Source organism: Pyrgilauda ruficollis, unplaced genomic scaffold, assembly GCF_017590135.1.
Source record: "Pyrgilauda ruficollis isolate IOZ18807 unplaced genomic scaffold, ASM1759013v1 scaffold40, whole genome shotgun sequence".
Lineage (NCBI taxonomy): Eukaryota > Metazoa > Chordata > Aves > Passeriformes > Passeridae > Pyrgilauda > Pyrgilauda ruficollis.
In genome coordinates, this window is record NW_024525490.1 from 2,164,034 (window position 1) to 2,190,342 (window position 26,309).

Here is a 26,309-nt window from a genome sequence, read left to right on the forward strand (position 1 = left end):
CACTGTTACAGCTCAGCACACAACACCTTCAAGAAAAACCCATCTACAGCAAAATATGCAATATGAAGATTACAGAAAAGTGCCATTAGCTGTTCCTTAAAATATTTGATGTTAGATGAATTAGCATAAACCAGTCAAGGACCTGATTTAAATATTTTAATAAATGTATAAAAGGAATAGTGAAAAAGAGCAATAAAGTTTGAAGTTACAGGGACTATCTCAGCCAATTAAAATGTTAGAAGAATGAACCATAAAGTCAGTATTCTAGGTTATGCATCCACATACTTCTGTGGAAAGGAAAGCAGTAAGAGCAAAGCCCAGAGAGACATGGATTTGAAAAGTAAACAAATCAATGGATAATGGTGACCATTGTGAAGTTCAATAAGGCCAAGTGCAAGGTCCTACCCATGGGTCAGGGCAATCTAAAACGTGAGTACAGGATAGGCACAGAATAAATTGAGAGGAGCCCTGAGGAGAAGGACTTGGGGTGTTGGTTGATGAGGAGCTTGACATGAGCCAGCAATGTGCACTCGCAGTCCAGAAGGCCAGCCGTATTCTGGGCTGCATTGAAAGAAGTGTGACCAGTAGGTTGAGAGAGGTGATTTTACCCCTCTCTTCTGCTCTTGTGAGACTCCACATGGAACACTGTGTCCAGCTCCAGGGCCCTCAACAAAAGAATTATGTGGACCTGTTGGAGTGAATCCAGAGAAGGCCAAAAAGATGATCAATGGGTTGAGCACCTTGATGATGACAGGCTGAGGGAGTTGGTATCATTCAGCCTGGAGAAAAGTAGGCTCCTGGGAGAGCTTATAGCGGCTTTCCAGTGCCTAAGGGGGCTACATGAGAGATAGAGAGAGACTTTTCACAAGAGCATGTAGTGATAGGAAAAGGAGAATGGTTTCAAATTTAAAGATAGTAAGTTTAGATTAGGAATTCTTCATTATGAGGGTGGTGAGGCACTGGAACAGGTTTCCCAGAGAGGCTGGGAATGTCCCATTCCTGGAAGTGTTCAAAGCCAGGATGAGGCCATAAGCAAACTGGTCTAGAGGAAGGTTTTCCTGTTCATGGCAGGGGACATTGGAACTAGATGATCTTTAATGCTCCTTCCAACTCTATAATTATTCTCTGATTCTATGACTCTATGGATGAGCAATAGAGAAGTCTCTTCCCTTCATCATGTTCTAGGGATCTCTATGAAAATAACTGAAGCAAGATATTTGTTATTCAATTAAGCTTTCATAGTAGATACATGTTACTTTGTATTTTCTGTAATTAAATTCAGTAGCCTAATATCCATGATCCATATGTGTCTTGCTCTATGACCATCACAAATCACATTTTTCATGCTTCAAATCTGATGTAAATGCTTTTAACAAAAAGAAAAGCCTTTCAAATATCTGCCTCAGGCATGATATTATCAGAGATACTTTGCAAAACAAACTGCCCTGATTTCAGCCTTCATTTTAATAGACATGGGAATAAAACCAGACTTATTTATTTACCATTTACCTTTCTGTGCTGTGTTTGCTTCCCATCAAGTAAAGATGTTTCTGTTTCTGGAGATTAAATACATCTTTCTTCACAGCAGCAATACTGAAAAAACTAGGTTGATATGCAAATTGTCTAAGCTCTCTGCACTTTGCAAGTAAGAAATCTTGGGTAAAACATGCCTGTCTCTGAATAGCAATCCATTCTGAAAATATTGATTTTAAATTGTCATGTACATCACTAGCACTTTAATTTAGCAAACCTAGATTTAGAAGTAATTGGATTCTTTTTCAAACAATAAATTTTTAGAAAATGAAAACAGAAGACAAGGAAGTGAAGAAAGTGCTATATATTTTGTTAGTTTATTATAAATACTAAAGTAATTTTTTAATGTTGAAAGTTGTGCTAAATGTTAGCAATTAAGCTTTATGTTAAAGGGTAGTCATTGTCTGGTTAAGTTTGAACATTTCAATAATACAAGCTTTTTTATTTTCTTTTTATGTTTTTTCACTGCAGATATAGTGTTATGAATTTAGTATGTCTAATCCCCAAACAGTTTATCTTGACTCTTCCCTCAAAAAAGAAAAAAAAAATCTGTTGACATTTTTGCTGATTAATCATTCAAGTTATGTGCTTTGTACATTGTCAAATTTTTCTGAGAATGAGGCTCACTTCAATTCACTGGAGCACTGCCTTCCCTCTGTACATGGCTTGGAATTCACATCATGTCTGTGAGATCACAGCTGGTTTTGAATAATCCTCTTTATGTACTCTGTGGAATTGCTGTGTACAGTTTTAGGCATTGCCCTTCAAGAAAGGTGAAGATCAATTGGAGATTGTCCAGAGGACAATAATGAGAATCAGTGGTCCTAAAAGTAGGAAGGAAGAGTGAGAATGAATCACAATAAGATAGTTATCTCTACAGAAAAGGTGACTCAGTGCACTGGATTCAGGACTCAAGGTGTTGGCAGGGGTGAGTGAGCAGCTCCAGGGGAGGCCTTTATGAGGAGAGGCTGCTGGGCAAGTCAGTTCCAAAGGACCCACTGCAGAACACGGCTGAGCTCTGCAGCCATGATGGCAGCACCTCTGGGAAACTGTGTTTAGGAAAGGGCAAAACTCTGCACAGGCAGAGAAAGCAGAAACAAAAACAGTCAGAAACAGCAGAGGGAACACTAAGGTCACATAAGAGGAACATGTTCTGGACAAAATCACCAGAGCTGGTGTTTTGCTACAGCCCAATGGAGAGGACCATGCCAGAGTAGATATCCATACTGCAGCCCACACTGGAGCAGATGGATAGTATTTCTTGAAGAATCTGCAGCTGATGGAGGAGCCACACTAGAGCAAACTTATCTTGAAGTTCAATAGCTCATAAAGAAGACACATGTTTGAGCAGAAGAAAAGTGCAAGGAGGAAGGAGAAGCAGAGAGAAGCCTTTAATAAGCTGACCACAACTCCCATTCCTTATCCCCTAGCACTGGCTGGAGTAAGGAAAAGAACTAAGAGAATGAAGGTGACCCTGTGTCACAACCCTGGGAATAGAGGGAGGAAAGCATTGTTTGGATATTTTGCAACCTTTATTTTTCCAAAGCTTATTTCACCTTATTTTAATTGGCAATACATTAAATTAATTTTTTTTCCAAGCTGAGTTCTCTCTCTGTCCTTATCTTGACCCATGAGAGTTTTCATCCCATTTTTTCCCATTTGACTGAAAAGGGAAAGGGAGTGAACAGCTGGGTGAGATATGACTGCCCACCTAGGAAAACCCGCTACATTGAAAAATAAGAGTTTTCAAACCATTAAGAAGAAGTATAAAGTAACTTCTATTTGTCTGCTGTGGATACAAAATGAAACAAGGTCTTTACACTACAGAAAAACAGCTTCAGATTATATATATACTAGGAAAAACTGCAAGGGGGAAAGTATATTACTGAAAGAGAGTATGCAGGAGGGTGTTCAAAATTAGGTTAAATGACCATGAATCAAGGATGCCTAGAAATTCTCTCAAACCAACTTTCAAAAATATTTTCTAACAATTGTTTGCTATTAATTGATTCAAATAAATGAAAACCCTTTCACAATCATGTATAACTTCACAATTATTGTATTTGCCTCATTTTACTATTTCTTTAAAAATGAGTTGAATTTTACTTGTTTGAAGAATTAAAGTGCTTATCAAATTCAGAATCTGGAAGGCATATACATACGCTGTTGATTAGATCAAGATTCTAAATAAACTCTTAAAATTTTTACACATAAAATTATAGCAACTACTAACTTTGAGATTATGTCCTAATCAGTATTTCAAGCCACGTTGAAGTCAGGCTCATTTAATTATTGCTTTGATGCAGGACAGAGAGAAGCAGTGCCTGCTCAATGCAAACGAGAGGCTAAGCCATATAGTAGACAAGTCTGCACTTCATTGGCTTGTTCCTGACAGGAGGCAGAAATGAAGAATGAAGGACTCTTATCCAGCTTAGTTATCTACACTAATATTTTAAGAAATAATTTTTGCTTTTATTACTTTAGAATCTATATTAAAAAAACCCAAAATATAATTGCTGATTGTAACTCATCATGGTGAAGGCATATTATTCATAATAAGAAAATTATTCATAATAAGAAAATAAAAACAGGAAATTTAATTATCTAACAATTTAAATTCAGATGCTTTAAAAAAGATAAAACAAAGATTTTTTTTTTAATTAAACAAATTTATAGGCCTCTTCTACTTTACTACATGCTAAATGATGACACATTCCTGAATGGCCATTTCAGGGCATATGTATGTGTAAAACCTAAACATCAGCAGTGAAGAATTTCCTGAGAAAGTTCCAGGGAAATATTCTTTAGAAATACATGCCCACTTACATTTGCAAACAGGCGGTCTCCCTTTGTTGCTCCATAATCCATCTTCTTGACACACTGCTGTTGCTTGCTGACTAGATTCTAGCTTGAAGCCCTCATTACATTCATATATCAATCTACTGCCCAAAGTGAATTCATTACCTATAACTGAACCATTCCCAGGGGACTCAGGAATGCCACAAGATACAGCTGAAAAGAAAGGAAAGAAAAATATGAAGAATTGGAATTTTATCATATAAATCTTTAAAATATTGTCCCACCACTGAAATAAGAAACATAGATTAGTAATTTTGACTTATCTCATTTATAACAGTTGAAATTAATTTTGCATCATATTTGCAACATTCTGATAAATGCAACGGTATTTCAAACATTGATAAAAACTTAAAAGTGAATCTAAGATAGACAAACATTTTATAAATAATTATTTAGTTCAATATAATCACTGCAGAGAGAGATTTTTCAACATGGGCTATGGGCAATGGTTTATTAGCTAGAGAAAAAAAATCAGAAGTGTCCAAAGAGATTTGGTCCAAGAAGCAATGAACTGAAAAACTCTTAAATACTTTCTAGTAATCTGCTCCATTCTTTCAGGCTTTCTTTCAGTCCTGCACTACTTCATCACAGTTCATATATTTCATGTTTGTCTGTTCTATACATTTAGACCTATATTGCTAAAGAATTCAATTTAACATTTTTTGTCTGATGAGAAAAGCAACCAAATATGTGACTAGACAGGGAAGTGTTCCACTTAAGGACATTATTCAGATATTTTAAACCTTATTTACATATTTGACCAATTTATTTCAGAATTTTAAATATTATGTGTATCTAGGTTTATCAATTTTCTACATCATGAAGGAAATTATTTACTTAATTATTTTCACTTTTTTTTCCCCTTCTTCTGAATTTATCTCCAAATGAATAGTTTTTCTTTCTAGATCACAGACTTTAATTTGCTTAGTAAAGTTTGACTAGCATCTAGGGTGGTTTTTTAGGCTTATATATTAATTTATTTAGGCTTATATATTAATTTATTTAACCAGAGTTCCTTTAGCAGTACCTCATAATATACAATTTTCAGGCAGAGTATAATTATAAAAATGTATATCTCAGTCACTTTTAGGAAAGATCTTCAAGTCAAGATTGCCTTCTGTCATCTGACTTCTCAGGTCCCTTGCTTTTGACAGTATTTTTATTTTTTTAAATTTCTTTTCATGTTATGTTTATTTTAAAGTAGCTATCCATGTACATATACTAACTCTAGGTCCTTTAATAATTTACTAAAACTGGTAAAAATTTTGTTTGCCTCACAGCACTTCTGAAGGGAAAGTCATATTATCTTCTCTGAAAGGATGCTACTTTCTGCAAAATGAAGCAGACTACCTATCAAATTATTACAATGAATCTATTTCATGAGTTCATATAAACCAATATTCCAATATGTGTATGTGTGTACAGAATCACAAGCTACTCTGAGTTTGGCATCCAGTTTACTGCTCTGTAGTAAATACACTGAAAGCTTTGAATCTTTCATTTTTAAATATTAAGCAATAAAAAGTGAAGTTTTACAAATGAAGGTCTTTTCTTCCTTACATGCAGTCAATGGTAAGAAGTAATTCAATATTTCAATATTCTAAAATAAAAATAAATAAATTTCAAAAGAAGAAATCACACTGTTTGTCTGAAATCTGTTTTAGTGGTGAAGATTAATGTTTTTTGAAAAAAAAATCTAGTTATTGTCACTATTTACCCAATTCAATGTAAATTATTAATTTCAGAACACATCATCATGGTACCAGAAATACAATTCTCAAATTTGCTTTCAGTGTTTCCAAGTTGTCACATCTGATGAATTTAAATTAAATACAACACAATACTTTGAAAATTATTACAATGAGGAGATATAACCATTATTAAATGATGAATGATTACTTCATTTCTGCTGTTCCTTCCATATGGAATTTGTCATATTGCTAACAGAATTAGAACTATAGGAATGTTCCAAAATAAGCTGCCTCCTTGGCACTTTTTGTATCCTAACCAGGAATGTTCTCCTCTTATCAAAACTGAGTATTTCTCTATCAGTGGGCAGGGGCTGAGCCTCCTGCCAGTGGAAGGAATAGCACTGGGACAGAAAAGTTAGAGAGAAGTGATAAGGAAGGGGTTCTGGAAGTTCACTTTTAACTGCTCTGAGTTATGTACGAGAAAGTGGAGAAGGGAAAGGATAAAAGCAAGTTCTGCAGCTTCTGGGAGCATGTCTTTACATTAGAAGTAATTTTCCACAAGGTGACCACAGCAGGAGTGGTAGTTTTTCAGGTCTCTGGTGCACTCAACACAGTCAGCATAGGTGTATCTGGTTAAATGCTCTACATTCCCTAAGGATCCTGTACCTACAACTAGAACCAACTCTGATCTTGTGTCAGGAAAGCAATACTTGCAAAGTTTGTCTGCATGCTGAATTGATGGAAAGTTAAACTCACACTCTACTTCAGTACATCACAAAAATTTCAATGCATTTCAAGCTGTGGTTACTGTGAAGGATTTCAGTGTGCCCAATGTCTTGCACTATGCCTCCACTCATCCTAGCATGCCTTACAGTTCTCTTCTGACTTGTGACAATGTGTCTGAATGCTTTTGGTTAAGATTTAACTTCTTACATTTAACTTCTAACATTTTCAGGTCTCCTTTCTCATATCAAAACAGTGTGTTATCTGTGTTAGGTCTGCATACATTTAATTGTATAAAACCAAAAACTCAAAACTATGATTCTATCCACCCATCCCATGTATGTACCCATCTGCATATACAGGTGGACCTAATTTTATTTCTCTCTAAATACTCCAAACATGAAATAACTTCAAATACCTTAGTGAAGCAAGAAGCTTTTATTATGCTATTTGAAAACAAAACAAACAAACAAAAAAAAAACCAGCAAACCAATCCAGGTTTGTTTAGTTCATGGTAGAGCTAATAATTCTGTCAACATTTGTTCTTCAGCTTTAGCAATAACCTTTCTAGAGACACACTGAAAAGTTCAAGACTGAGTAGCTCTTATGTGCAAGTTATTTTAAGGAATAAAAGGTGTACCATGCCTGCTCACACACAGGTGGGCCTCTCAGTTATGTCAGGTCTGATGCAATGTCCAGTATGCTAAAGCACCGCAAAGTCTATGTTTAGCTGTCACACTTCAGCTCTTTCATCCTCAGAGTGTACCTCAGCCCTTATTCTGTCCGTTCTTTCCTTAGCTGTTTCTAAATCTTGTACTGCTAAATTGTCAGGGCTTTCTCACTGCTGCTTCAGCTACTTATCATAAAAGCAGTTTGGGCATTCTGGCGCTGTTCCAGTTAGAGTCTTATCTGCTTATTTTTTTGTATGCTTGTCTCCCAGAGCCTGGGATTGGAATGAACTATTCCTGCTGCTAGAAATTTGTCAAGGCTGCTAAAGGCTTTTAGAGTAGCAGTGTTAAAACAAAGCATATCAGCAAGGAGAGTTTCACTAAATAGCATGTACTTTGAAATTTAAAGTAAAGTAAGCTGAACCAAACTGACTAAAATGTCACATTTTCTTTGGACAGTGGAAACAATGACACTAGTGTGCCACAGCCAATTATTTTGAAGCTCTTAGCTTCATGCTTGTTAAAGAATTAAGAATGGTCTGAAAAAATCTTCTGACTTGAGGAATTGTCAGCATGTTTCTTAGGTCAATTATTAGATGAGACTGACAGGTTCCAGCTGAGAGATGCGCATTCAGAGTGTTAAAAATATAAGTCAGCCTTAGTTGTGTCTATTATCTTTCACAGCAGAAAAATATACTTCTTCCAATGCAAGGGGAAAGCCATTTATCTAGAAAGTGAGATGTAGTTTTAGTTGCTCCTTCATATTCCACATGATACTTGCATTTATGTCTTATTAAAAATTTAAGGTGTAAGGCAATCTAAATGTAAAGGATTTTTCTGTATTCCAGTAACATACTTACATATAAATTATCTTCAAAGTATGCAATTTCACTACATATAGAAATGAAGCTGGGGAGTGCATTACAGGCAGACATTGAGTTTATTTTCGAATGCTGGAAAATATCTTGTCTCGTCTTCTCTTCACTCCCAGCCTCAGTCTTCTCTTCCTACTCTCCCCCAGCATGGCAATCCATACATGAGCTAATCAGTGGCTGACAAATGTTGTTGCCACTGTCATTACTGGGGCCTTACTATTTCCTCTCAGCAGCCACTTACTGTTATTATATAAGAATTGCTATTTTCTCTCCATATCTCTTTTGAATGTAGCATGACTCATGTTTCTCTTTTCACTTCACAAATGAAATAAAAGCAATAACAGTAAGTTACAATTTCCTAGATAGGAGTCAAGTTTTTTATACAGCATTCAGGACATTATTAAAACATTTGCATTTGAGAAGACAAATTGAAAAATATCTTCTGACCCTATCAGATTAACTCAGATGTTTTCATATTCAAATTAGATTTTGTTTTAATAGATATGCAAAAAATAATTACTCTTTTTGATAATATGACGAAACTTGATTTCAAAAATTAATTCTGACAAATTCAAACTATTGATTACAAATGCAACCCTGCAGGACTGGTTTCATGGGAATTTCTGAACTAATCAAAGGGTTTTTGATTTAGAAAGATCCTATAATGAAATCCATAAGCTGGACCAAATTTATAATTTTAATTAATTTTCAAAGAGAATGCATTTTGAATACAGGTACTAAATAAATTTTGAAATATTCTCTCCATTTCAGAGTTTTTGAAAAACATGTGCCTCATTCAGACATACAAGTTGGAATAATTGTGCCAGAGTTGTAAATTTATATATTAAAATTTATATATTACATTTATAATAAATGTATAGTAAAGATTAAGCAACCTATCTTGCAAGTATTCTTTTCTCCCATTTTTTACAGAACTCTACATACCCACAACCACATATATTAATGAAATTATAAATACAGCTTAAAATTCAAGAAAAAGATATTTGTGAACATGCTAGATTGCTAAAATTCCGAAGCTCCTTCTTGCACATAGTGATAAAAAAAGGGCAGACACAGTGTCTGAAGTATTTTACAATTTTCTTGAGTTCTCTTAAGTTCTGTTCAGAATCTATTACTATCTGAGGATTTTTGACCCTTGGTTATCCACTATCAAGTCCTGGGATGTTATATCAAGTCCTGCACATCTGTACATTTTCCCTCCTCCTTTCTGTGAATTATTCCATTTTGTCCTTAAAAGTGGGGACTTTTGACTCAAATTGTTTAAAGAACTTTTTTCTCCATTCACAAACCTCATTATGTTTGGACATAATTTTCAAGGTTAGAATGGCAAATTTGAAACACTTTCTGTGCCATTGTGAACAGAAATTGTGAACATAAAATGCAAAGACTAAAAATGTAAAAGAAAACTCTTAATATTAGATTGTTCTAACAAAAGAGAGAAACTATGAAAAAAATTAACTATATACGAATTTTTATGTGCTGGGTTATATTTTCGTTTTACAGAACTCTGCTATTTGACTGAACAATAGTGGAAGTAGCAGTAGAAAGCTAATATTGCCTGGCTAGATAAGCAGCAGAAAGCTAAGGGATACATTTGCACAGAATTTGTGACAGCTGAGGAATCATAAGTTTTTAAATTCTGGAGAAAAGTAAAATGTAGGGTTTCCTTAAATTTATGGCCCCAATTCCCCCAGTCTAACAAGTACACACAGAATACTGCCTCTATCCTCACATGCTTAAAGTAACTGAGGTCCAGATTAGGATGCCAAAATTTCTTTACCTTTTGAAAAAGACACCTGCCCAACAGCCAGCAAAATATCTCCCAAAGTTTCGGCAACAGTATTGACCAGATCAAATACAACATTTTAGGCAGATGGGACTTGTTTTTTCTTTTCCCATTGTCTAGAGCTATCTGAGGTTGTTAGGCCTCCATGACATCCTGCAAGCCTCGTGCCTGTAACACCTTTCTCTGCTGGAGGATGGAGGACAGGTAAAACACCTCAGGACAGCAAAAAATGACACCAGACTTCCATGTTTAAGCAAATGAATCAAAATTTTATCCCACGTACAAATGTTAACATTTTGTTTTAATCTGGAACAGAATTTTATCCTCCATTTTGCTGATCCCAAGTTGTAGGCCTATTCATTATTCCAGGTTCTTTATTGCAAAGTGTCCGAATTTTCAATGTCAGCACCAGAAACAGCACCTAAAATGCAGCCCAAGTCCAAAAGCAGCATTTGTCCATAAATTTACCTCACATTCAGACCACACACAGATTCTCCCATGATTTAGAGGCCTTCAGGAAGATCAAACAGAATCACATGCCGTATCAAGTCATATATGGCATATATGTGGCATTATAACATATAACATGATGGCATATGAGATTAGAAGAGATCCTGGATTCTGGAAGCACAGATACACAGGTCCTGCTTGTGGCACACTGACAGTTTGAGTTTCTCCCTGGACTGGTAATGATATAGACACAAGGCCCTTCTCAGCAGGAAAATGCTCATCCAGAAGAAATACTTACCTACCAAATTACTCTATATAGGAATCCTATTCCTATTCCTTCAAGTTCTTCAACTGTAGCCAAATTTTTGTAGCTTTTTACTTTTCTTACAAATAGCACACTCTCAACAGAAGAGTAAGCATCATGACAAATCTCAGCTGGATTTTTTTTTTTTTTTTTTGTAATTCACAAAATAAAACTTTTATACTTCCATCTTATCATCATTTTAGAAATATCTGAACCATCACTGAGATGGAACATCAAGCAAAATATTTCCTTGTAAAAGGCATAAAAACTAATGTTAATGTCTTAACAAGTTAAGAACAAGTAAATGCAAGTTTTAATCAATCATATTCTTAAATGTGAATGCTACTATAACTTCATTCCATAAATAAAGTAGACTAGAAGCAGAAATATGTTAGAATAGGCCATATATGATATGGGTAGAATTTGCAGTATTCTTTCTCTTCCACAGGTCCCTGATATTATCATAGAATAGTTTGAGTGGGAAGGGACATTAAAGACCATCTGATTCCAATGGCAGGGACACCTTCCACTAGACCAGGCTGATCAAAGGCCCATCCAACCTGGCCTTCCAGGGATGGGGCATATATATTTGACAAACAGTAATGACTATTAACAAGAGCAGCAAGCTAAAGAAGACCCTGGTTCAGCTCCAGGATAGTAAAAACCAAACAAAAAAAAAAAAAAAAAAAAAAAAAGAAAATATGTAAAAAATTATGTCTTTAAAGTACTGGTTATAAAGTTATTTTCTAAAATAATAAAGTAATCCCTTATAACCACTAATTTTTTAAAAATGTTCTGTAATACAATGTCATGACCTGTGGTCTGTTTATAGATATGTACATTACTAAAGAAAAAAGTACTGAAGACATATTTTTCACTTGGTCTGTATTAGACTGCATGAATAGTTCTTAATACTTCAACCCGGCACACATGAAATACACAAGTCAGTGTGTGTTTGGATCAGGTCATGATGTCAGTGTCTCTCTTGGCATACAGCAGAATTGACAATGCTGCATCTTTGTTTTGTCAAGCAGCCTCACAATGAAATTACAGAAGCCTACTCAAGAGGACAGCATGATCTTACCGTGGCAGATTGGCACAGGAGAATCCCATTGGTACATGCCATTTTGGTAGCGCCTGCATGTCGCGTTATTGTGACCAATCATTCTGTACCCAGGTTTGCAATAATAGCGAACTTTGCTTCCAGCAGGACCACCCGTTTTATTTATAATTCCACCATTCCTCAAGTTAGGGTTTAAACTGCAATAAGGAGCTAAAAACCAAAAAATGGACATTACTAAAAACAAATCAAATGCACTTAATGTACAAAATTAAGGTTATTTATGACACACACAAACTTTGCCACTAAAATCAATACTGAAACCTTTACAGTACTTTTGGAATCCTCAGTGAAGATTCAGACTACCTATAAAGAAATATCATGAAGTTCAAAACCAAAATTTATAACCAAAACCAGTTTGTACTACTGCACATAAGGAAGCTACAATCATGAAGCATATAGAATGTTCAGTAAGTTCGCTCACACTTAATAAACATTGTACTTCAAATCTGGTAACTTTGTAAGTATTGAGCTACAGAATATTCAAAACCAATTAGAAAGAGCTTTATTAAAAATTTCTGTGCACTTAGACATGTACGTCAAAGTTTAAACATTTTGTAAAATATGTTAAAAATTTATAAGACAAATAACAGCGCACTGATTCTTCAGATGCTTTTTTTTCAGGTTAAAATGCAGTTAATTTTTTGTACCTATTCTGTCATAGATATGAGCAAGTATATTAATTTTTACGAAAAGCATGTACATAACTGACTGCAACTTCTTAAATGTTGAATTTACACTACCTATGAAGTAAGACAGAATGCACCTGTTTGAGTTCTGAAATGAAAGTAAACCTTGCTTAACTTTAATCACTACTCTACTAATATTTTTTGCAGAGGGGTTTTCATGACCAGCATAGTTCTTTAGAACCTGTTACATATAAATGGATATTTTATATATATATGCTGAGTAAGCAAAAGAAGTATATTTTTTTGTGTCAAAAAGTGAGTAATAAAGACCATTTTTAAAAATAAGGTTGCAGTATCTGTCTGTAAGGATGGAATATGGATACCTGAACTGGACCCAGATGAAGCGGAAGTACAGTATATGCACTTCTATACACATAGACACACTATATGCAGAGTTGCAACACTAATCTATTTGTAGAATGCAAACATTTCTCACTGGATAAAAGCAATATGAAAAAATTACTTGGACTCCCTACTGATGTATAAGTCACTGTGTATTGGAAGCAGGTATGCACCATATCAAGCTTACTGAGATTATCTTTTCAGAAGCAACGTGGCAGGACCATGGCTTTCTGACTGCACATCCACCACTGAAATAAGCCTACCAACATTCCTCACAGAGAAGATACTGCTGAGCTCCACTGAGAACTAAATGTCAATACCAGTAAGACTGAGACTGAGACTACTGTTGGGATACTCCCTCCATAATACTGAAATGTGTCTTAGATATACAGTGATATTAATTTTAGTTTCTGTAGACAATAATCCAGTAGAAGTTGTTTTATTTTCACAAGTGCATAATTACAGGTTTGGGTATACAGCTTTCAAAATCTAGCTCTATTTTTAAATTTTTATCTTTAATGTATATTTTGTCACCTTACGGTGCACCTACTATATCAATGACCACCTAAAGAATGTTTTTGTTCATTGACAGAGATCACAGAGTTGATTATATTCCTAACTGAAATGCTTCCTTTAAATGTCTAGATTTAGATGCAGTATATCAAAGTCAATATTTCTAAGTAATAACACCCAACACAAGCAGTAAAGCTAAGTCCAACATTCAAGATACGAAAAAATATTGTTATCTGTTGAAATTGTACTATATAGTTCTCAGTTAAGCAACATTATTTCTACTCAAAATGTTATTTCTGTACATTCACTTGGGAAAGTGAAAGTTTCACCTGTAAAAAAGCCCCACTTAATCATAAAGGAAAAATTAAAACTAGAATGAAAATTAATAAGCCAAGATGGTTCAGTAAAAGAATTGTTTAGGGCCATGTTCTTGTCCTTTATAAGCATGGTGACACTCACTTTCCTGCCTAAATTACATTAATTATCAAATTACTCTTTAAAAATGGGACTTGACATTTAAAGAACCACAATAAACGCGGCTTTAATTTTCCTTTCAACATATTGAAGAATAAATAAGATTGTTATTGCAAAACAAGCAGGTTAAGACCTCTAACATCAGCTCCAGTAATCTCTTAAGTGCTATTTAATTTTAAATACCCTAGATCTTAAGAAAAGACAGTGAGTCATAAATAAAATATGCAATTCAGAAAAAACTCCAAATGTATTACATCAGTACTGCAACTTTAGACATAAAATATTTCTCTGTAGCCCAGTAATACTGTATAAAATTTCTAACCATACTGCATTTCTGTATAGTTCTTTTCATGCCTCCTTTTTCTATCTCTTCCTATAACTATTTAATCTGGACCAGTAATTCTTTTATGAAACTGCTAACATTGTTATTCTAACAGTAAATTCTTGGCTAGATATAAAAGAAGAGGTTTTTTAACGCATAATAGATTTTTAGCATAACAGGTTAAACTTCATGTTCTGATTGCCAGGGTATTTATTGCCATGCTTTAGCTGTGGCTGATTACAACTATAAATATATATGACCATCCAGACAGAAAAGCTTTAAAATGGCATGAAATATGGGGCCTTCAGGCTGCTGAATTACACAGAATGATGCCAAAATATTGAAAATTACCTCGGGAGCCAAAGGGGAAATCTATCAGTCATAATTTTTTGCCTATGTCATAACAATTAATAATGCCTTGAGCCCAAAAGCATGGTTTAACCTCTCCAGTGAATCAAGCGGTGTTCAGAGAAGAGTCAGGCAAAATAATCTTTTGAATTAAGAAAATTGTAGAAGAAAACAAGAAGGAAGACAAAATAGCAATATCACTCAGAATTTACTTCAACATCCCTATGAAAATACTTAATTTCTAAACTTTATTGCTGCAGATATTCTACATAAAACTATATTCTCCTTCCCCAGATACCTTGATGACTCCTGTATATTTTCTGCTTTCAACCATCTCTTTAGCCTGCTGTTACTATGCTTACTTTCCCTGACAACCCAAGGTGTGTGGCAGTGGCTTCATAGACCTGTAGGAAATAGGGAAGATATCTGGAAACCAAGATGCCTTGGTAAAGCTTTGTGGTCACCTGCCATTGTGAAAGTTAAAGGCAGACTTTCAAGTGTGAATATAAAATTAATAGATATGTTTGGCAGGGTAGGGAGGTTATAACTGGAGAAAGGAGAGAAAGAATATTTGAGACTAAGGTGCTGATTTAAGAGCCATGGGGATGAGTAGGCATGACAGACTGTGCAAAGATGAGAAACAGGAAGGTAGGGACTGGAGACCAGGAGAAAGCAATGAAAATGAGAGAAAGATAAGTACTTGGTTAGCCATTAGTAGTGGTTCAAAAGAATTGATGAATCAGAGACAGAGATTGTGTTCAGAGTAAAATATGATTCAGGGAAAGAAAAAATATAAAATCAAATGAAACTGACTTGTGGGACACAAAGAGAGAGAAGATCAGAGACAGAAGACAGGAAAGAGGAGGATAACAAATTAGGGGTGTCTTTGTAAAGATGAAGAGAAATTAAGGTGTTAAGCTAGATGGGAAAGAAAGATAGATAAAAGTTGGATAAAGAAAAACCCTAATACTTTCTACCACTAAAAGTAGACTGTGATTTGTAGGGAGGGGTGGAAAAGGGGTGGAGATAAAGAAGGGTTGAGGAGCACAGTTACACTGTCTTTGCAGAGGTATTTTGACCATAATGGGTATAAAGTTTGGGACAAAAAAGGTACGATGAAAGAGACTACCTGAAGTGAGGTGGATTCCTTGAAATAGAATGAAAAGTTCACTAGATAGCAATACAGAAAAGTTCCCATGTATCAGAAAGGGGCTGTGCCCCAGAGTACCAAACTTTACACTTTCATGACTGTTAAGAGTGTTTCTGACACACATAACATGCATTTTGTGATGTAAACCATGTATGTTTGGATAACTTATGTTTAAGACATTTATTTAACCTAGATCAGATCCATCTTCCACTCTTACAGAAATTCTTATTAATGACATTTTAAAGTAGTAGCAGTAGGCTGGTAGCAAGTCAGTAGCCATCAACAAGGTTACAGGTAAGCGGTGCCTGTAACCCACATCCATGAAAAAGCCCTACTAAAATATAGTACTTTGTGCTGCCAAGACAGCATGATGTGTATAGAAAAGGCTGATACTCAAAGCAATGCATTATGTCTAAGCTATAGATAGCATGAGAAGAAGTAAAGCATTTTAAGCAAATTATCTAAAAATTCTGAAGATGGATTTTTATTTTACAACTCTGAAAAGTACACTTGTTGATACAGTAAAGGAATAGTGATAAGTCTACATGCAATTTCCTTCTTACTCTATATCTTAGAAATTTGCAATCTGTTCTTTAACCTGAGCTCCCTTCAGACCCCAGGATGAAGCACACATAACAACTTCTAGGATCAGGAACTGACATATTAACGGAAGAACCACACACAAAGTAATAAATGTCTGAAGACGTGAAGTGTAAGCAAATGTTTGAAGAATGTCAGACTGAAAACTCCAGATACTGTAAGATGAGTGAAAATTTTGAGCTTAAGTAGAAATCCATACAGTGCACTCATAAAACACTGCAGCCTTGTGTCAAGGACCACTGTGATAAAATGCTGTTTTTCTCACAGCCAGTTTTCAGGGGAATCTGTCCTGGAATCTTATGAGGCTTAGCTGAAATAGGTGTAATCACACAGGAGTGCTCCCATCTAGGAATGACAATGTTTTACTTTAAAATGTGATAAACTTGTATGACTGTTCCAGTGACCGAAGCAACTTTATAGTTATAGATTTAATTTACTTTTCCAAATGACATATCACCCACATTTTTTCAGAACCTCTTAGATAACAGTGTATTTTGTAAGGCAACATACTGAACATTTGCAGCTCCCTTATTATCAAAACATTCAGCTCACTTAATGTAAGAACTTTTGTAATTTACCACTGAATACGAACAGAGTAATAGCTGCCAGCTAAATCAGATATCACTAATCAATGGACGTGAGTACAGCAACACCTATAAACACTGATCTTGCATTTCTAGGACCACACTCTTCCTTTAAGAAAGCATATTCTCTTAATAGCTGGAAAATTTAAATATTTATGCTGAGGGGATTTTTTTCTGCTGTTTGAGACACTCTGTCTCAGAGAAGTTCAATTAAATGACTCCCAATTAAAAATTAAAATTCTTTTAAATTCCATGTCCAACCCTCCCAGATGATTTTGTAGAACTCACTCTCTACAGGGAATCTACAAAATTTTATCAAAGAATTAATCTTAGCAAAGGACTTGATTTCCCAGCAGTATCTTTGATCAGTAGTCAAAAAAAAAATGTATATAGAAAGAAGATATTTTTAAGTATTCACAGAAACAGCACTATGTTTGAAATTATAAATAAATGAAAAAAAATCCTTCAGATACCACAGTGATTTGTTTACGTACATGCTAGATTTTATGTTGAGAAATAAAAAGTCACACCTCAGTATACTCCTTCCTTATAACTTTCCCTTGTGGATACTTAATTGTTTCTGTCATATTACTGGGGAAGCTTATCTCTTTGTGCTGCTATTTTTTAAGTATCCATTGTTGTAGAGGGCTACTGTCATACTCACTTTATAGATAAGAAATTGGACACTGCCTAAAGTAATTACATAAGTACACATAAGAAAATTAAATATATCTTTTCTGATTACTAAACAATTTCCTTAATTAATGGACCATCCATTCCATATGTTACTTTTCAATTTAAAATGTACAGGATCAAAATGGAGAACAATACTCAGCGAAGCAACAAAAAGGAATCAGGCTGTCATTCTTTTCCTTTTGCATTTTATTTTAAATCTAACAAATAAACAATATGAAAAGGCAAGATAAATTTGCAAACGCCTATTCTCTCTTTAGTGATATAATTGTCAATATCTGCAAACTAAATATCTAACTAAATAATCTGCTATTTATATGACAGCTGTTCTTAATGGTGTTTCAACATTTATAAATCATCTTGAATATTTTTCGTGATTCACAGTACTGATTAAATGTCTGCTGTGATGCTCCTGCAAATCACCACCTAAAAGTTTACAAATTGGAGAAGAAACATACAGAGTCTGATGAACTTCTTCTAACAGTTTCTTTGTCACTTCTAACCATCTACTGGAAAATGTAAAGACAAACTAATCAATATTCTTCTATTTTAAATTGAAATAGAGAGGGAGTAGGAACACTTGTTTAACATGTCCAAAGCTTAAAAATAATAAGAAAAGAATGGGGAAGAACTAAACTTCTTGCAATTACATAAGAGGTTAAAAGTACATAATAAAAGTGTGCTGGGTTCATCCTGGCTGGATGCCAGGTGCACACCAAAGCTGCAGAATTTATCCCCTTCTCAGCTTACAGGGTTGAGATGGGGACAGGGAGAGATCATTCAGCTGCTACTGTCATAGCAGCTTTTGTTTCACCTATTAAACTTTACCTGTTTATCTCATCCCACAAGTTTTCTCATTTTTATTCTTCCTATTCTCTGCACCATCCTCTATCTTGCTGAGGGGGGAATGAGCAAGCAGCTGGGTGGGCCTTAGTGGTGTGCTAGGGCTGGAGAGCAATACAGGCTTCAGGGAGCCTCAGCTTTGGAGCCTGGAGCACCTCCTCCCCCTCCATCTTCACCAGCTGTGGTTTCTGCAGAGTTGTCACTCATGTATTCTCACTCCTTCTAGCTGCTGCTGAGTAGATATATATTTAATTTTTTTAAGTGTGTTATTGTAGAGGCACTATCACTATCCATGGCCAGCTGCAGGTCCATCTTGGAACCAGCTGGACCTGGTTCTTTTGGACATAGGAGAAGCTTCTAGCAGCTTCTCACAGAAGCCATACTTGTAATCCCCCTGCTGCAAAAACCTGGCCACTCAAACCTGAGGAATAAGGAGAAATAGTGCTATTGGCAGGAAATTACAAATTAGCTAAGTAACCACTGGACTTATTTACTTTTGTATGAATAACCAACAGTTAAACAAAAGCCTGTAACTGTTATAGTGGCAATGTCAATTTGAAAAGTAGCAAATGAAGTTCCCATCTGGTTCACAAGTCCTTGTGCCTCCAGCATATATGCCAGGTACTGTAGCACACTTTCATTCCTTCTACCAATATTAAAAAAAAAAATCATCTACCTTTTCTTAGTTATGCTTTTCCCCTAGCTTGCTTGGGTAGGAATGTGTATGCAGGGTTATAAATTATTGAGGGATGCTATGCAGATACTCTGTAGATTAAGAAAGAGATCATTTAATATCTAGGTATTAGTGCAGTTAGGAAATGTATAATTTAGATTAAAATCTAAGCTAGTGGCTCCATAATATGTCGAAGCCCTTAAAATTACAGCAGCCTCTCTGCTGTAATGCCTCAGCTTTTTCCCACTGAGATTTAGCAAAAAGTCTTATACCACATGATAGTAAACATAATATTAAGCAAACAGCTTACACAATTAAGATTGTGTTCTAAAGAAAATATTAAGCATTCCCTTAAAAGCTTCTAGCACTTTTTAACAGTGAATAAAATTTGTAACTACAAGTGAAATCTAGCTGTGACAAAATGACAATTTACAAAATTTTGTGCACAGGCATAGCTGGAGAAGAAGGGAGAGGTTATGGGAGGGCAGTAATTCATTTCAATGGGATCTTCATCATGAGGAAGCCTGCTGGTTCAGTCACAGCTGCCACAGTATCAATAGCCTTTTTGGGATCTTGTATTTTTCCTACTTTCATTTTGTTGCTCTCCCTCATTAGGATTCAAATCCAATTGTTTATGCTGCTGCTCACTGTTACTCTTCTTTCATGCTGATTATTTCCATTGAATCTCATGTAAAATGGACAGAAGTTTAGAGAAAAATGCAGGCACTGACTTAGTGAAGCAGAAAAAGCTAAACTGTTGTTTGTTCCTAAAACATAGCCATAAGGATTGCATATCTCTCTCCAGTCCCCCAGTTTTATTGCTAGTCATAGCTAGTGCCATAATAATTAATGAATTGAGCTTAGCAATTATAGACCACTTCTTCAATACTGCAAAACATGTTTTGTGTACATGCAAAGGTACAAAATATTTTGCTATTCCTCAAACATCAGCCTCCTTAATAATCTCATACTTACAAACCAACATCTTCACATGAAGTCTATTCATGTAACCCTGATATTGCTTCCTCACTTTGAATTAATGAATGAAAGCCCACTCCTTTCACTGCCACTCATTTGAGGGCTACAATGTGACAGGTTCTCTTTGTTCCCTCTTGCACACTCTCAATCTATCTATTAAATCCTGCAATTGCTTTTTTACTATGAAAACGTATATTAATCTCCAGTATGCTTGAAAAAATTTTTCCTTTCCCCATCCCTCAGCTTCAGTTCGTCTGTAGTATTTATCCAAAGGTGCAGGTGAAGATGATGCTTTTAGTGATTCTTTTCTTCACTGCTAACAGTTTACCCTTAGTTCTTAAATCCCCAAAACAATCATAATTATGCTCTGAGCTGAGCCCTGACCTTATGTTTCAGTAACGAGAGAAACTTTCCAGAAATTAGACAGGCAGAGCATGGATGGTACAGAAAAAGAGTGAGCTTCCCAAAAACTGTCTCCCTAAGAACATTTGCCATGACTAAATGGGAGATACCTGGTACTTCATGATATGTTCTGCTAAAAGATTCTTAGTATTCCTTTCTCTACTTAATTTATATTGACAATTTTTAGCCACCAAAATTAACACACAGAACCTTTACATTGCTAATCAAGTCCAAACACAGAAGAAGCAGATGGATGTTAATGATAGCAATTATCACTTTTCTCTCTCAGACATACTATTCACATCATGTAAATCATCAAGGGATCACACTGCTACTAAAAGCCAAGCCTTTTAGTAGCAATGTGTCTGTAGATGTATGTGTGGAGACATCATAAACAGGCTGCAAACTGAGTAAGGGTCAAAATGTCTACACATAACACATGATCCAGTACTGCAATATGTTTCTTCTTGTTGTTTATTATTAATATGGGAAATAATTTGGAACTATTTAGATAGACTACTTACATGTTTTCATGTTACCAGATTCATATGCAGCCTGTTGAAGAAATGAGGGATTTATTTCCCCCCGCCCCCAGTTTCACATTTATTTGTACATGAAGAAAAACATAATAATGAGAGTTGTGAACTGCAACTCTAGGAAATTGCAAACCTAATAATTGTGCACTGAATTGCAGCTGAAGTACTGCACACCTATTTAGGATCAAAAATTCTCACTTCTGAGTACTTCTGTGAAAGTCTAACAGTTATCCCTACCACTACATTTCAAAGGCCTCTCTCTGGATCTGATAAGAGAACAGATGCAGAGAGGAGTATTAATTGGAGAAGTATGAATCTGGAGATCTCTGACACACTGGGAAAAAATGGAGAGACCAATTCTGTGCTTAACTTAAAACAGAATGATTTCACATCCTTAAAATATTCATTATAAAATATTATCTTCAGAGAAACAGACATTATATTACAAGTTCTATTTGATGCTGAACAGTTGTCGTGGTTTTAAGTCCAGGTTGACAACAGTATATCCACAAAATATAATTTAAGAGAAAGCATGAAGAGTTACCTGAGTAACGGATCTTGAATCCTTTCTTGCTGGTGGCATGATCAGTTGACCAGCGGAGATACAGCTGATTCATTTTGCTTGTGAAGTTCAGTTGCCCAGTATGATTTCCACTCAAAGCAACCAGTAAAGGGCTTTGACCAGAAGAACCTTCAGAGATGAACAGAGAAACTACTGAAGTCTTAAAGTACTATGAGTTTAAGTAATTCCTTCAATGTTGTAACTAAGCTGTGAATGTGAACACAGTATAATAGGAAATAGCCAGGCACTTCTTTGTCAGAGAAATAACTAACAGATCTCAATTTAAACTATCCATCTGATTTTAGGTTTTCACTAGAGAGCATTATAATTGCTTTATATTTCCATTTGTTTGCACCAAGAGTTTTTATCTTGGTACAAACAAATAGAAATATAAAGCAATAAGTGATTTCTCCATAAACACTGAAAAAAGTAGTGGTTTAAAAAAGAAAAAAAAAGGTATTCATTTATATTTGCCACAAATACACTGAATGAGGTTGTGTTTCTGCTCCTTGCCCTTTTAAATCTATTGTTTATTTAAGCTCTTTTCTAACTAGTGAGTTGTAGCAAACATATACATTCTTTGATATTGTACAGCTTGTATAATTTAAACACCACCATATTACACAATGGACACAGTAGCCAAAAAAAAGCTCCATCATATGTAAGACCACCACAGTTTCACTTAGAATACACATATGTACAAGTACTATTTGCATGCTTCACTAGGGCTCAGTTCTGTTAATTAGTATGTTTTCTATAGTTTCATTTTAGTGTGGTGTTCATTTATGGTAAATACAAGATGCTGAAAAACTGTATCCTGGCCCTAAACCAATATCTTCACCAGAATAAAACCCTAGAGGCACAGATAATGATTTCAGCACTATTTATATAACAACATATATACAAGAGGGCAAAAAAAAATCCATGTATCAATCCAATCTCCAACTGGAAGCTTTCTTAAACATGAAATGGCTTTTTATTCCTCCATATGAAGGTTATGTTGTCTCCAGCTGAAGCACTCCCACATGCTCACCATGTCATTTGCTCCATGTTTTTTCAAGTTTAAGAAAGCTATATCAACCAACATTATCCTGGTCAGAGATGCTATTACAAATAAAGAGCTTCTTCATTCATTTTTTTCTATTTCTATGAAAATAGAAAAATAAAACTGAATCAAATGACACCTAAAAACTGAATACAATACAATTGAAATTGTTGCCAGCCCCATCAAGTTCAATTAAAAAAAAAAATGTGTAATTTCTGACTGGGACATTTCAGGTACAGAAGGGAGGCCATGGAAGCCACAAAAACATAAATATTAAAATTACTTCCCCGTTCTTATGAACTGCATTTCAGTCACCCTAACACTGCAACTAAGTTAGCATTACTAAAAAAAAAAATCTAAATAATAAATGCATCTACAAATAAGCATTGCTTTAGGCACAGGTTGCTCAGCATGCCCTCATAAAAATGCTTCATGGCTTGTTTGTTTGTCATATTGCAGAGTTAGTGTTTGATGGTTACAGTATAAGGAATGCTAAGGTCAATTCCTATTTTTGCTTGAAAAAATATTTAGAATATGACATTTGACTCAGTTACTCTGTGCTTCACTTTGGATTTTGTAAATCTGTTTAATACCCTTGTTACTGTTTGGAATGTAAATGCTCTTTTAAAATTCTCAAGGGACTGAAAAATGGACTTCTACAAATAAAGACCTACTACCTACAATAAGGTAAGAATCTTTATTAGTGATCATAAAATTATTTTGCAGCACCATATGCCACACCACATTTTTTAATCATTAGGAGACCAGAGGATTGAGTCAATGCATTTTAATTTTGCTTTGTTTTTCCTGGAGTTGAGTTTCAGATTCAGTACCTTACCTAGCAGTCACTGCTCACCTTCAGGAAGGTTAGCAGCGTGATTCAGTTGTTCTTGAATCTGACATTTATTTAATTATTATTGCAGAGTTTGTCTATATAAGGAAACACTCAACACACTCAACGTCTGCTGTGGTGATCTGTCATATGGTGTTCTCTTGAGTATTAGATAAAAGTTGGCATTTCCTTCTATTTTCAGTGATAGATTAGTTTCAGTTTATTTCAGAGAGAAAAAAATATTTTCTGTACTAAATTAATGCTATTCAGTGTAAATACCTGAATGCAATATTTTTAAGTTCAATATACTTTAATAATTATGTTCATGTAACATTTATGGCTTCTCTGGTTTAGAATCCAGAGAAGGTTTTCTAAGGGTGTGACAGGTAAGTGGGAATGGATAATGGGCTTGTTGCTCCCACTTGGCCAGGGTGACTTTACTGACTGGCTGCCCACCCTGATCATCATCCACCTGCTGAAGTACCATAATGTACAGAGCAGTCAGGTAGATGCAGTCCTTGCTGTGCTTTGCATTCCAAAGCTACCTTATAAAGCAATCAAAAATGAGTGCCTTAGCAACACTATTTCCCTAAACATTTGTCTTGCAAATCTTTATACAGTTTCTGCATAAAGTTTGATGATGCATCTTTACCTGTTAGAGATAGATCAGTGCAGTTCTACTAACCTAGATGAAATACACTGTTTTGGACCATACAAGGCCCCACAATATGACATACATTTGCTTACTGCAAAATGCAGCAACATTTGAGTCTGAGTTATAGCCATCACTGGAAAGCAGTATAGCCACATCAGCATTGTCTTCTGCCCCCAAAAACTCATGCTGAGATGTGTAACTAATTAGTCTAGCAAAGCACATTGCTAATGTGGCCATAGGGACACAAACAAGTATCTCTGCAAGGTGCTGCAATGGGCCATATCTGAATATCAACTTGTTGAGAGCTAGCTCTGGAATCTCCACACGGCACTGTAGTTGAGAGGTTATAAATATGCCATTATCTTTTTCACTTAAGGTTGCTGGTAGGTGGTAGAAAAAAATTACTTCTGCAGAGCTGCAGTAGAGATGAATTTGTAAGACTATTATTTCATGCCATGAAATTAAAGTGCTTAAAAATGTAGGAACAACATTAGTTCTTTGCTCAGATCTATTACTGATAATCTGGTTTCATTTCATTTAAATTCACAGGAAAGAAAACCAAAATATACATCAGGAAAATTATGCTGTTTCAACAGAATTTGTCAAAAGAAAACAAAGTGATCAGACCACTAGAAAAGTTCCAGTAACGTTCTATATTGTCTTTGATACAAAACAGAATGGAGGAAAAGCCAGTCTTTAAAGATTTTTTTGCAGACTGTTTTCTGTACTAACCTGACAGGGACCAGCATACATGTTATGAAGAAAAAATATGCTATGATGTGGCATTTTATAAACATAAAAATATTGTGGATTTTTTAAGGATGTTTCTACCAAAAAGTGAAAAAAATTAGTAGTTTTAGACATTAAAATCTAATCCTTCAGAAGAATACTTAGAACAAGATACCACAAAAGATATGACCTTTTAATATTTTTTCATGCTCTGAAACTCCCATAGTGAATATTCATCATTTCTATCATACTTATATATTCTAGGTTAATGAAGGAAGATATGATAATGATCTCTAAATGAATAAAAATGTATTTAAGGACAATCAGAGACTAGTTATCCTTGTCAATCGATGAGAACATAATAAGTCATAATAAGTTCAGAATTAAGTAGAAAATAAGAATTAAGCAGAGCCCTTTGAGAAGTGACAACACATTTTTCTGCTCTTGTCCAAAAACAGATGGACACTTCAACAGTGGTATATTCAAACAATGAACAACACTGGTCTGCTATGCTATGGACAGGGTATTTGAGCTCAAGTATCAGAATAAAGGCTCAAAAAATTTATGCATTTGGACAGATGTAATTATAACCCCAAAATACTTCTTCAACAGAAATGAACAATTACAGACCAGCATGTTAACTTCTCCTTTCAGACACCTCCATAAACTTCCCAGGAAACAGAAAATGTATTTAATGTATTTTAAATGTATTTTAAAACTGTGTGACTTTCCTAGGGAAGCTGCAGTTGTTACTGCACCTCTGTAACAGTACCTAAGAAAATTTAAAATTATTTCAGTCTTGAATACATCTATAAATACTCTTATCAGCTAATAGATTTAGATATAAGGCAAAAGTAATAGGAATTCTGAATTATTGTTTAATTTTCAGATATATCACTGCATTATAAACCAAACAATTTCAAATCAAGGCCCACTTCACCCAGTATTTGTTCTTGTGTAATAAGATAGAATATAAATCTTTCTTACCATCAAATACCTCCAGCTCATCGAATTGCTTTTCACTTTGAAACATTTCTACAAAAATGGAAATGTTATATCCTGGCTCAACCTTAATAGTCCAAGAACATGTCTGAGAGTTGGGGTAGGTGCCTGGATAACCTGGACTGAGGATCACTCCTGATGATTCTGTACGTATTTCATTTGCTGGACATTGTGCTAAAAAGGACACAAAAAGAACACTAAGAATAGCAATGAAACAAAATGCTTCTTCTCCATGAAATGCATGCTTCAGGGTCAGTTTCCAAATGAAAACCTTATAACCATATTCTAGATGGAAGGGGAAAAAGTT

The 26,309-nt window shown here is 35.0% G+C and overlaps 1 protein-coding gene across 1 annotated transcript in view; it reads right to left on the reverse strand.

Moving 5' to 3' along the window:
* CSMD1 (CUB and Sushi multiple domains 1) overlaps positions 1-26,309 on the reverse strand; it is a 1,068,142-nt gene that overhangs the window by 65,972 nt on the left and 975,861 nt on the right. The window contains exons 47-50 of the mRNA XM_041477428.1: positions 25,988-26,176; positions 21,722-21,868; positions 11,995-12,183; positions 4,360-4,545 (exon numbers count right to left, since the gene is read on the reverse strand). Coding sequence (XP_041333362.1) covers positions 4,360-4,545; positions 11,995-12,183; positions 21,722-21,868; positions 25,988-26,176 — 711 coding nt within the window. The remainder of the gene's footprint in view (positions 1-4,359; positions 4,546-11,994; positions 12,184-21,721; positions 21,869-25,987; positions 26,177-26,309) is intronic.